The sequence below is a fragment of the Ambystoma mexicanum genome, chromosome 6p, assembly GCF_040938575.1.
Source record: "Ambystoma mexicanum isolate Mex_15411 chromosome 6p, UKY_AmexF1_1, whole genome shotgun sequence".
Lineage (NCBI taxonomy): Eukaryota > Metazoa > Chordata > Amphibia > Caudata > Ambystomatidae > Ambystoma > Ambystoma mexicanum.
In genome coordinates this window covers 1,179,135,966-1,179,149,265 of record NC_090935.1, presented here as the reverse complement: position 1 = coordinate 1,179,149,265, position 13,300 = coordinate 1,179,135,966, and the positions used below count along the sequence as shown (strand labels likewise).

At 47.1% G+C, this 13,300-nt stretch overlaps 1 protein-coding gene across 1 annotated transcript in view; it reads right to left on the bottom strand.

The window, feature by feature from the left end:
* The window catches only part of LOC138510290 (annexin A1-like), a 307,467-nt gene that overhangs the window by 212,694 nt on the left and 81,473 nt on the right, over positions 1-13,300 (bottom strand). The window contains exon 5 of the mRNA XM_069625822.1: positions 2,536-2,649. Within this exon, the coding sequence (XP_069481923.1) occupies positions 2,536-2,649 (114 nt within the window). The remainder of the gene's footprint in view (positions 1-2,535; positions 2,650-13,300) is intronic.

Below are 13,300 nucleotides of genomic sequence, written 5' to 3'. Positions count from 1 at the left end.
TCACGTTCAAGCACCGTGTCTGGGACGGCTAAGGGCGACACCAGCGCCTGGCTTAGTAGTACACCCAAGGTGAACATGGAGGAGGTTGATGTTCCAAAATGCGGTTACGCATGGTATGTTCAGAATTCAACCAGGGTTGCTGGTGCAGACTCTGAAATACACGAGTGGCAGCTTATTTCATTGTAATGGGTGCCACTGGTACTTTAAGGGAAAGGAATGGGGGGTAATAATGGTGTGCCAATTTTCCTGTAAAGTGGGACAACTATGGGGAAGGGTCAGTTCCAGATGGGGCCAGCCCGGTATAGTCGTACCTTGGGGTCAATATCCATTTCAGGGTCTCAGGGGAAAGAAGATTCTCTGCCTCCATTAGGTTCGGGGTAGTAGGCCACCCCTTTGTGAGAGGGGACAGGGCGAAATGGACTTCGGAACCGGAGGAATTGTCCGCCAGAGAAGTCATGATATGATGGCATGGTGTGCCCAGGAGGGAAGGGGCGCAGTGGCAGGGGCACGTGCGCAATTGCTGGGTAAGCAGCAATAACTCGACATCTGGGTCATACATCTCGCGGGTAATAACTTGACTGGCCTGGGAAAGGGGGGCCTGGATGAGGGCAACTATGTTCTCGTTGCAGGGACTGGCAGCGCAGTTGGGAAAGACAGGAATCAACTGGTCCGAAATAATCTCGAAGCGGGAGGGGAGAGGCACTGCTCTTTCACCGGGATGGGTCCGCACTAAGCCCCTTCCAGTTAGTAAGGTTATGGAGCTAGCGCTAGGGAGAATTGGGGTAACAATGGGTGTGTGGGACACATTAATCTAAGAGCGGGAAATGGAGGTCAGAGTGTTTTAAGGGATACATCAGACCAGAGAATCTGTAAGGTTGACATGCTGCCTTCTCATCCCATTAGCACCGCCCGGAGGAGAAGGAGACCTGGCTGAGTGATAAGACATTCACTTGGTTAGGGGGACAGGGGCAAGCTGGACGGCGGAGCAGGAGGAGGGATGCCCGCCAAGTGCAGGATTGGGTTGCACGGGGTGCCAGGAATGAAATGGGTGCAACTGAAGGGGCAGGTGCGCAAATTGCGGGGGAAACAGCAATAACTGGACATCTTGGTCATGCAGCTGGGAGGTAATGATTGTTTGAATTCAGGGAATGATGCTCTCATTACAGGAGTTAGTAGGACAACTGGGAAAAACAGAAATCAGCTGTTCGGAGATAATCCCGAGACCAGAATGGAGAGGCGTGGATCAGCACGCTGCCGTGGAGAGACCCAGGTGGATGCTGAACGGGGCAGGGGCCAAATGCTGCAGGGGCAGAGGATTTGGGCAGAGCAGGCACGGCCTGATTACCTTGAAATCCCCAGAGTATTATCTCAAGGAGGGGGTGCACTTGTCACCAATGGGGATGGAGCATTTTTACTGGAATCTCGGCACCAAAATCCAAGTAATGTGAAGCAAGGAAGGAAAGGGGGGAGCCACGGTGGGCGGTAACCCACCTGTGGCGTGGTGGCGTTTGGGCGACCAAGCACAAGAGACAGACTCCGGATGAGCCAGGAGAAAACCAGAAGGGTCTTCGCTCTTCCCAGACCAGCGCCCCTTGGGAGCCTAAGCGGCAGGGGCGTCTCGGGGGAACAACAAGGGCTCAGCTTCCCCCAAGGAAACAGCACTCTCGCCGCCCAGGAACACCTGCATGGGCAGGCGAGGCTCAGGCCCAAAGGGTTGGGAGAGTTGGGCCTATACTGGACTTTTGGAAGTAAGGGGGGGGAAGCAGGTTGTTGGAAACGGAGCAGTCGCCGTATCTTCTGAGTTATTTCCACTAATGTGTACAGTGTGTTTTATGATGTTGTGGAAAATAAATCTGAGGCCTTTTTATGCCAAAAAAAAAAGACATTCTGCACATTTCTGGAGGGGAAGGTGGAATGAGCATTTGCTATGTAATGGGTCCAAATGGACGGATGCACGGGTTATTGCAAGTGCATTTCCGCTGCTGTGTTGGATGTAGCAACCTGTCCCTTTAACATGTGGTATTCCTCAGCTGCTCTCAATACGAGTTGGGCGCCTGCTGATATCCGAGGTGGTGCTGGGATCTACTACCCAGTTATGCATTCATGGGGTCTGCGCTTCACAGCACTGTGCTGCGGTCTGGGCATTCCCAGCCTGCACAGCTCATCTTTGTGAATAAAGTAACCGGATCATTGTGTCAGTCTCTACAGCTGTGTGGATCGAAGAGTGCATGCTTGGGGAAATCAACCAGCATATTTGTTTGCAAAAGGCGGATTGTCTAGTAAATGGGACCTGAAGCTAATGTAGGTGGGCCCACTGCACTAACAAAAATATCTGCAAATACACACAGCCCTGCCGAGTGGGCATTTACAAATTTTAAGTGGGCCTTGCCCCTCAGGCCCTAACCCCGTCTACGCCTCTGTCTGAATTTGTGCAAACGATGTTCGTTATCAAATGGGAAGTGTATATTATGATGTGTGATTAATGTACAATTCCTTAATTGGATGGCAGCTTTAAAACGTGAGAGCGTTTCCTACCTTCATGGCGTACTTCAGTTCATGGGCATCGAACTGTGCTGGGGTCTTCAGGAGGGCCAAGACAACCTCCTCGTGTTTGCCGGAAAGGGCTTTCTTCAAAGCGTCCTCCAGGGGCTGTTAGGAAGAAATCGCAGGCAAATAAGGAACAGTGCTTCAGATTCCTGCTCAAACGTTGAGTCCGACAAACGATACAGGCGTTCTCCACATGGAAGTTTCAGTAAAAGAGCAAGGGCACACGCACATCAGATATACAGCTAGCAACAGAGGAGAACCTTCATAAAAACGGAAATGCATTTCAAACCCTCTTGCAAACGAGTTAACACGTTACAATCAAATGGAAAAGAAATGCGTTGAGCTCTAGGCTCCATTCAAGTTTGGTCGAGGGAGGTTATGTGAACCATCAAAGATGGCAGATGCGTGCCTGAGATATCCCCAACATGGGCAAGTGATAAGAAGACTTTCATGGTGGCACCATTCAACCACATGGGTGCCCTCGATTTGAGAATGTAGGAGGGACAATATGGATGTCATTTAGGGGTCGCAATTGCGACCCCTGAGGTGCTACCGCCTACCCCCCCCCAAAAAAAAAACACAACATCCCCTTTTTTTACATTGTGGCTCATGGGCTGTGGCTAGCAGCATATGGCTCTTTGTTTCTGGAGTGGCTTGGTTTCTGATAGCTATAGCCAGTAAGCTAGCTCAGTGGGTTAGTGCTGGCTGCTGTAATGTGTCAATTCAGTCTTTCATCCTGCCGAGGTTGATAAGAGTACCAACAAAGTTTGGGTGATATTTTATGTATATTTGTTCTATATAAAGTGCTTAAGCGTAAGTGCTATATAATAACACATCCTAATCTTTTGGCCTTGGACATCTGCTTGCACACAGTGATTTGGTAATATGGGCCTATAAAAACTGATATTAACGATACATGTGGTTATCCATTCTTGTATGAAATGTATATCACTTTACAGTGATATAGTAATCATATTTTTCGTAGTGTACTCAGAATCAATGTTATGTGATGCCACTTCCTGTTTTGTTGAGGGGTGAAAGGTTGTGTCCCATCGCTTCCTGGGATGTCAATTTGTGGTGGGTCAAATGACAGCACTTCCTGTGATGTTAGAGGTCAAGGGTCGTGTGATGATGTCACTTGCGCTACCCCTGGCATTTTGGTGAAATGACGTCCCTGAAGGACAAAGGAAAGCCTTGTTGGGAAAGATGGTCTTTGTGCAACTTTCCCTCCATAGTTTCCTATGGACTCCCATTCTTTACTCGGTTTTGGCTCGGGTCCTGAATTTCTGAAGGGAAGTTAACACTTTTGCTGATTCTCATAGGGAAGCTGATCAGTCTTTTAGACTAGCAGTACTGGGGAACTATGTTTCCCTTTTCAATTCTTTATTTTTAATATTACACACAACATCTTACAATGCTGTGCAAGGTGGATACTTTTGCATCACACGAACTGTATGCAGAGCATTTTTGATTACTTTAATATGTACCTAAAGACAAGCTGGTGGCAGCAGTTACATTTCTAACATTTTGGATTATTTTTGGTTTGCACATGCAAGTTTCCTGCATATGTCTACTAAAAGGTAGCTAGTGCCCTAAAAAGACGTTGGCACACTATTTTTGCTTGCTCTTTTGCCCATATTGTAGTCCTGCCTTCCCAGATCTTGAAAACCATTGTAAAAGTAATTCACTTGCCTGGGAAAGCTGAGGGTTTCTCGGGCTATTGAGCCTTGTGTGTGAACCCAGGAAGGGGGCTTGGACTGTCTAGTCCCAGTCCACATCATTCCAGAAAGATGCTTCTGGGGTGGATTTAAAACCACTAGCTGTCCATGATTGCACAACTACAGGCTGTTTGAATGGTGCAGACCCTTACCATTGGTGGTCTGGACCAGGGCTCAAGTTGAGGGTACATGCGGGGGAATGGAGTCCACCCACTTTTGTTCAGTGTGTGGACTCAACCCCTGCCACCCCCGACAGCTAAAACATTGAATGTCCCTTTGAATGTATGCATTAAAGCAGACCACAGATCGAACCACAGTCGTCAGGTTTGTAGGCAGGACACTTCACCACATAACCTGATGAAAAATAACAAAACTAAAGATAAATTGTCCCATTTCGGTACTGCAAGTCCCAGGGAAAATATTTGTATTGGTTCTTTGAGTTTAAAGCATGCACATCTTTTAATGTTCTCAGAAACACCATTAGAAGAAAATATCTTCTTGGTTTTATGTGTGTGTTTTTATGAAATGCAAATACCATTCGTCCTGTGCTATGCCATTTAATGAAATGTGCACATTTCACCTTAATATGCTAATTTCTGGTGACGTCACATCCCATTGCATTTGATAAGGACCCCCACTTTAATTGACTTGACCCATGGTCTGGATTTGCTTCCAGCTCGAGGATTGTATAAAAGCAGGGCCTCTGCAGCTTTTCTTCTGATCTACATTGGAGCCAAGTATCCCTCAAAGAAGAGCAGCCCTCTGAAGATCCAAAGAGAACTACTGAAGTGACCCAGCACCCATTCCTGTGTTCGGCCCGGTGAATCCCTAATCCTCGTTTCAAGGATCCACCCCTTCAGAGCCTTCCGATGTGTCTCTGGATTGCCTGGTGGACTGACCTTTTGTGGGCTACCTCACTGTTGGGGAGATTTATCATTGTTATGCTTCATCCCCTCTCCTAGCGAGTCCCCCCCCAGCACTTATTGCTGGACTTCTGGACCTTTTTCCTTTCTATCCTGAAGGAGTAGAGTCTTTAGACTCATTCATTCATTCTTATTTGCTCTGACTTTTGGAACTCTGCTCTGTGTTTTACCTTTACTATGGTGTCCACTTTCCTCCATCTCTTTTAAGTCATCTGTGTTTTAATTTTGTAGCACACAGCTCCTTATTGACAGTGTTGCTGGGAACCCTTTGGGTTCCCCTTTGAGATTCTATCTATATCCTTGAGTAACTACAGTTTAAGGATGGAGGGACACTTTATATCCCTCCTAAAACGTTATACTATGAGATATTGGCGCACACACTACCTTCTGTGGAGTGCCAAGGGGATCCCTAGTATCTCCCTTTGCTCTGCTTCGGTGACATTTTAGACACATAAGCAACCCTCTAGTAAAGCCTGGTCGCAGTGGACATTTTTTACTGCAGCCTGTGTTCACAGTCTCATTTGGGCACAATAGGGTCACCCAAGTTACAACATGGTGGCTCTTTTCTTTTGCTATTTCTAGCGTGGTTGTTTGGTAGGCCTTCTTTTACCATTGTGGGAGGTGGAGGGTTGTGGGTGTGTGTTTGCCTCTGGCAGGAACCCTTGGGTGTCGCTGCCAAGGATCCTCTGTCTGGGCAGGCAAGAAGTGGGGAGGAGGTTTTCACTCCTGTGCTCTTTGAGTGCCTGAATGAGACCAGCTCCCACTGGGGGTCTGGCGGTCCTGATTAGACAGCCACCTGCCCCCTTCTGTAAACTTCTGAGTGAGATGCAGGGAAGTGTGTGCTGAAATTGAACAAAAGGTGAGGTTCCAGAGGTGAAAGGCAAGTCGACCACTGGAAACTGAAGTAACCGAAGAAGATGACCAGAGCCACCTGCAACACTGAAGACACCACTGCTGTCCTGACCCCATTTTCTATGCAACAGAGGAGCTTCAAAGAGGACAACTCCTTCCCTTTGGCTGACTGGACCAACCAGCCCTGAGAGAGTACAAACAGCCATCTCCTGAGGTACTGTGACTTTCCAGAGCTGCAGACTGCGAATACCAGGAGGCCTCCTACCCAATCATAGTCCAACTTCTTGCCACAGTCAAATCTGTCCAGGTCTTTGCTGATCTCCAAGTGAACCTCCAGAGACTCAATCTCATTCATCCAAGTCCCCTCAGAGTGCTGGACACCAGGGATTGAAAAAAACTTGACCAGGCGAAATGTGTTCTTTGTTGGTGCTGCAAAAAAAGGTGCCTAAACCGCAGACTGACTAGAGAAGCCGAGGAAATCTGTATCAGAGGTCCTCTCGAGACTGCAACAGAGATACCCGGCTCCTTGACCTGTCTTTCATCACCAGACCAAGGAATCCAGAGACCAGGTTGATCGCTGCTGGACAGAGGAGAATCCAGCCACGAACAGTTCTAATAACCCAAGGTACTGTGGGGAGAAAAGGTATTGCTTACCTTAATCCCAGAAGCCTCTCCAGAGCGTTGGCGTGCATGAAGAGGTGTCCACTCTTACCTCTGACCCAAGCTGCTGCCTGTGTCCCTTTTGCAAGTCCTTTAACAGGGTCTCCACCATTGAGGTATTCTTCCAGTATCCTTACCTAGAGACATGAACGTTTGCTGTCTGCTGTTTCATAAGACTTTGAGCCCTCTCAAAACTGCCTTTTAGCTAGGGTTGCAAATTGGACTTTAAAAGCCTTAGTGTGCAAGGGAACTACCTCTAGAATTTCAAGCTTTGCTGACTAACCAATTGTTTTCCTTCCAAAAAGACTATGGGCCTCATTACGTCCCTGGCGGAATGGTTTAACGGGTGCCGCTAATGGAAGCGGTCCCGTTAAACTCATTCGGCCTCATTACGAGGTTCCCTCGCAGGACCCGGTAAGGACGCCTGGTTTTACCAGGCGTCCTTACTGGGTCCCGCGAGAAGACCAGGGAGCTAACAACGGGCCAGTCGTAATCGGCCCGTTATAAGCTCCCTGCACCCCTTCCCATTGAGCCATATGGGGGGTCAAATGGGAATGCGGAAGGTCCGGGCTCCCTGAAGGAGGAATTACCGGGCCCTCCAAACTCGGAATGGCCCAATAATTCCCCATTCAGGGAACTCAGACCCGGTTTTGGTGGCTACCGCCAAAGTCGTAATGAGGCCCTATATCTTATGTAGTTTTGGTAACTAAATGTAATTACCGTATTTCTTCTGTTGCCCGATTGTGCAGTAGTACCGATAAAACAGAAATGTAATTTGTGTCAAGCGATGTAACAATTGTAACCGCAAGCAACTACAAACTAAGCATTGGCTTTTGAAAAGTATCTCCAAGTGGTTTTATGTGTTTTGGTTTAATGTGCTAAGTATTTTAAGACATCTTGTGTAAATATAATACATACACATGGACTAGGAGGATAGCTCAGGGGCACCCTGCTCACCTTGGAAATAAGACGACGCAGGACACCACAGGTTCGATCCCGGGTCCGTGCTTAGAAACCTCTGGGTGTTAAGCGCGTTATAAATAACCTATCATATTATATATGACATGCATTACTTACCCTAATAGCATTTCTGATGATTGTATATGTTTAGTTTCATATGCTGAGCATATAATCCAACATTTAGTGGTAGTATTGCATCTTTCTTTCGAGGATTGCAAGGGGACGGCGACGTGGGCGTGCCTGTAACACTATCCCTAAGCTGCTGTGTAATGTACCCAATATCCCTCACGCATCGTGGCCCCTCAGATTGTGTTTTTTCTGCTGTGAAGGAGCCTTATGACCATCATGAGTGAGGAGAGAGACAGATTTCTATGTTCCCTCTACTCCAAGAGGGAAGGAAGGCTGGGCACGTGTGAATCTAAGCAGATACGATCATAAGCAATGCTAATACAGTAATTAATGCATGTCTTCTTGTGCTTGTTAATCTGCTTAGAATCACATGCTGCACATAGACTAGGGAGCAGTACGCAGAGATGGTGGTGGGAATTGTGAAGGAAAGCAAAGAGCTGTCATAGCATTGCTTGTCTCACCTGCAAATAAGAACTAGAGTGTGTATCCTGCCAGTAGTGTTTTGTAAAGGTGTGTACAGAACTCCAGGTTGCTGTTTTAAAAATGGACTCAATAGAAACATTTGCAAGGAATGCTTTGGAAGCCCCTGTGCCCAGAGTAGAGTGTGCTCTAGGCATGAAGGACAGATCTCTCTTGGCAAGAGTTTAACAGAGTGTGATGCAGTTTATGATCAACTTTGAAATAGCTGATTTAGAGACAGGGTCCCTTTCTCTACCAGCTGCCACTGAAATAAAAAAAAAATTGGCTTGTCTTTTAGTTGTTTTTTCCTCAAATAATAGATCACTGCTCTCCTCACATCAAAGGTGTGGAGGCTTCTTTCTGTCACGTTAGAACTATGCACCTTTTTCCAGAACCACACCATTGATTGGTTCACATGGAACTTTGAAATAAATGTAGGCACAAATCATGGGTGAGTGCGCAGGACCACCTTATCCTTGTGAATCATGACAAATGGTTCTTGAACTGAAAGGGCCTGCAGTTCACCAACTCTCCTGATTGATGTGACTGCCACCAGAAAGGCGGTCTTATAAGTGAGTGCTTTAAGGCTAGCCTTATGCATCGGTTCAAAGGGAGGCCCCATTAGTCTAGTAATTATGTTCAGGTCCCATCTGGGAGCTGGATTCGGAGATAGGGGCATGAAGTCTTTTAACCCCCTCCATAAAAGCCTTGAGGACTGGAATGTTCCACCACACAACCTTCCTCTGAGATGTGGTGTTAGCTGAAAGTGCAGCTAAGTGGACTTAAGGAATTGAAAACCAGGCCTGAATCAAATAGGTAAGTCAGGTACAGGAAAATGTGTTGGTGAAGATTCACTAGGATTGATGCTCTTGGCATTGCACCAGATGACATTGTTTTCATTTACTAGAGTAGCAATGTCTGGTGTTAGGTTTTCATGCTTCTCCAAGTATGTCCATACATCTTTGAGGTAGTTGGAGGTGTCTGAACTCTATGACCTCAGGAGCCAGGCTGCTAAATTGAGAGTTTGCGGGCATGAATGAAGTGTCCCTTCCCACCCATGTCTTGCAACAGCATGTTGTACGGGCATTGCAGCCTTCTCGCGGGGGAGACTGACCTTACCATAAGATGAGAACCAAGGTTGGCGGGCCAACATCGGGGCCACCAGAATAATTCCTGGTGCATCCTGTGCACTATCTTGTTGAGTAGGGGAGTCAGGTGGGGAGGGTAGACACATTTCCCTTTCCATGTTATCCAGAGTCTGTTCCCCTTGGAGCGGTTATGCAGGTATCTGTAGGTGTAATCTGGGCATTGTGCGTTCTCCAGAGTTGCGAAGAACTCGATCTCTGAGAAGCCCCACTCTGCATACTCTAGGAGTAGTGGGAAGTCTCTACTGAGCATGTCCGCCAGAAGATTGAGTTCCCCTGGAACGTGATGTGGCAGGAGGAACAACTGGTGTTTGAGAACCCATTTCCATATGTTCTGAGACAGTTTGGAAAGCCCTGGAGAGTAAGTGCCCCCTTGCTTGTTCAGGTAATACATCGATGTGGTACTGTCCGTGAGGACTAGGACTGTCTTCCCGTGGAGGTGTGTTTGAAATGCCTTGACCACTGCTAGCAGTTCCAACAGGTTTATGTGGTTGGATGCAACTGCTGGGGAACAAACAATGTGCCCCGTCTGAAGGAGGTGAGGGGGGGGCCCCCACCCCAGAGATACATCCGTGGTGAGAGTGGCTTCTACTGCAGCGGTGATTAAGGTTTTCCCTTGACCACCACTGCAGAGAGAGCGAGAGCTGCCATTATAACTACCAGATAAATCCTATTGTCCGCTGGCCTGACACCATTGGCTCGAGAGCCACACTTGGATGGGGCACTGTTAGAGAGAATTCTCAAAATGTGCCAATTCCTCTCTACCTTAGAGATCCACAGCTCTTTTGCTGGATTTTTAACTTTTTATATCTGTTTGTTTTCTGTGTTTATTTATTTTGGTTATAGAATTTTAGACAACTCCATAGGCATCTTTTTTATGTGCGTCACACAGCACACTCAGTGCAGTGACACAGGGATGTCTTTTAGACTTTCCAAAGGTTCCAATACCTTCTCTGGGATAAACTACTGTTTCCCAGAGAATGTAAAGTGAAATTGACTTTACTAGTCTTTCCAAATGCCTAGAACAAGTACACACCATCTTACAATGGAGTGCTGGAGGGGTTACATAGTATCGCCTGTGTCTAAATACTCATGTAGCAGTCAAATGCTACCCTTTCCTATTGAAAAGGCTGGTGGCAGTGGTTTTACAATGAACTACCATGATTTTTCCCTGACCGCTAACAACGGTAGCTAAAAATCACAGGAGCCATGTTTTTCCAGATGGCGCCTGAAGCCCCTTTGTTTAAACAGGTTGCAGTCTTTTTGTGCTGTCTTTTTGGGAAGGTCCTTATAGTGTTTGTCTCTGCGTGCCAAACGAGGTTTGGTCCCTTTGTTTGTGTGCCTTTGCCGGGCTTCAGGACTGAAGACCGCCTCTGGCGTTTGAGTGTCTAGGGTGGGAAGGAAGTGAGGGAGGTGCCCGAAACCCCCTGTGCTTAGTCTCCTAGGATACCCAAATGCACTCTGACGTGTTTGGCTGACTGTCCGGCAAGGACAGCCACCCTGCTGGGTGAGTGACAGCTAGGCTGGAATGAAAGGGAGAAAACTGTTTAAAAGGTGAGTATCTTGGACTGGAAAGCAGAGTCGATCACTGGAACGGAAGAAGAGCTGGACCTCTTCCAGCTCTTCTTCCGTTCTTCCATGCTGCTGCAACTCCTGGATCAATGGTTTGCCTGGTGAAGCCCTGCTGCAGGTCCGAATTGCCAAGTTCATCTCGACAGAGAAGCCCCCTCAAGGACGAATTCTTCCTTTGAGTTGGTGGGACCAATCAACTCGTAAGCCACCTGGATACATTCTCAAGGCTGGTTAGGATTAACCAGGGAGAGGGATACCAGCTTGTGTGCCTGAAGCTGCAACTACTAGAACTGAAGTGACTCCATCTAGTTTGCTTTTTTGACGATCCGATGCAGGAGTCCCCCCACATCCTCCCTCTTGTCCCCACGACTGAGGAACAGTGAGATCTGCAGGACCTGCCAGGAACCAAGATCTTCAGCTGCATTTTGTTCTTCATGTGAAGGTACTGTGCCAACCCTATTGAGAGAACGCCACTCTCGCACTGAAAGTTTGTGAAACTTTCCCAACTTAGAGGCCTAATCAGCTTGTGGCCCGACATATGATTCTTTTTCGCCTAAACTACTTCTGAGAACTTTTGCAAAGACTTTCCCTCTGGTGAACTGAAACTATTTGCACTGACTAAAAAGTATGTGATCTATTCTACTTATTTTGGCCTTTTTGCTCATTTCTAAGTAACTGAACTGCCATTTGGCTCCTATTTTTAGGGGAGCTCAAACTGTCTCAAAATCTCAGTTGTATTGAAGTGTATTGGTATATAATAATAATAAGTTGTCTTCTGCTAGTGAAATGTTTTCTAAATGATTATGTAATAAAACAAGTGTTTTACCAAGAAACCTGGAGTATAAGTGTTTACTTGAACCACTGTGATTGAAAGTCCTCTGTGTAACCACTTGTACTGCTCACATTCACTCTTGAGTAGAGTGGCTGCTCAGCTCGCTACCAAAAACTGTGGTACAGATTTATACCAAAGGTTGGTTTGGCTAACACCTGTAGTCCCAATTGTGTTTAGTGGTCCCAGAGGTTACTGCATGCAATTCTGCCTAACATGCGCATGCACAGACGTGCATGAGGGACTAGATAAATTCAGGAGGCCATCATCCCTAACAGTCGCATGGCTTTGCGTACAGTCACCACGCGATTGGCTACATAGTGAGGGATCTGGAACAGCAGGTTTTGAACCCTCTAGATTGAAGGAGATCTACCGTCTTCTGGGTATTTGATGGGCATGTTCCGTACAAATCTCGGGTTATTAGCCAGTCGTCGAGATAAGGCTAGACTGGAATGGACTGTGCAGGTGAGCAGCTACTACTGCCAGTACCTTTGTTAACACCCTTGGGGCTGAGACAATGCGAAGGGAAGGACCTTGAACTGATAGTGCTTGTCCTCTATCATGAACCAAAGGTACTTTCTGTGCACTGGCAACATTGAAATATGAAAGTATGCATCTTTCATATCCAATGTTGCCATGTATCCCTCCTGCGTCAACAATGGGACTACTTCCTGTAATGTTCTGAACTTTTGTGGCTTGACAAATTTGTTTGCTGGGTGTAAGTCTAACACAGGGCGCATTGAGAGATTCTTTTTAGGTACAAGGAAGTACACTAAATACCCTTGTTTACCTGATGAAGTATCTGAACCCCTTCCAGCAGAATCTGCAGGTGTGCTGGCGATAGGTGTCTGCTTCTTGGTGGATGGTATCGAGGTGGCCGTTGGAACTCGACACAATAACTGTGGGTGACTGTCTTGAGCACCCAATGGTCTGAAGTAATCCTCTCCCATGAGTGAAGAAAAGATGTTAAACATCCCCCGACCAGGGAGGCATGGTAGGGGACCCAGACTGGTGAGTCATTTAGAAGCGGAGGCCGGCAGCCTCTTGGGGTGGAGTTTCTGCCTCTACCCTTGCCTCTTCGTTGTCCCCTCTGCTGGTATTGGCTGTTGCCAGCTCAACCTTGTTTGGAGGACAATGTGGTACCTCCTGAGCCATACCGCCCATGTGGAGATTGGGAAAAAGACTGGCCCCGAAAGGAAGTGAGATTTTACCCCTCCCCGTTTTTGGGGGAGGGTTAAAGGTCTGGCTGGGATTTTTAAGAGGTATAAGAGTCTCAGGCTCTTTTTTGCTGTCTCAAAGGCGTCGTCCACAGCCTTACCAAACACATTTGTTTCTTCCACAGGTTTGTTTACTGAGTCTCTGCCTTAAACCCTGAGTCCTTTAGCCAGGCATGCCTTTTGAGAAGAGTACCCTGAGCCAGAGTATGCCCACCATCTCAGCTGTGTCTAGCTTTTTTTTTTTTTATTAAGGATGTTGTGGGTCACCTGTTTTCAGAGATGACCGCCA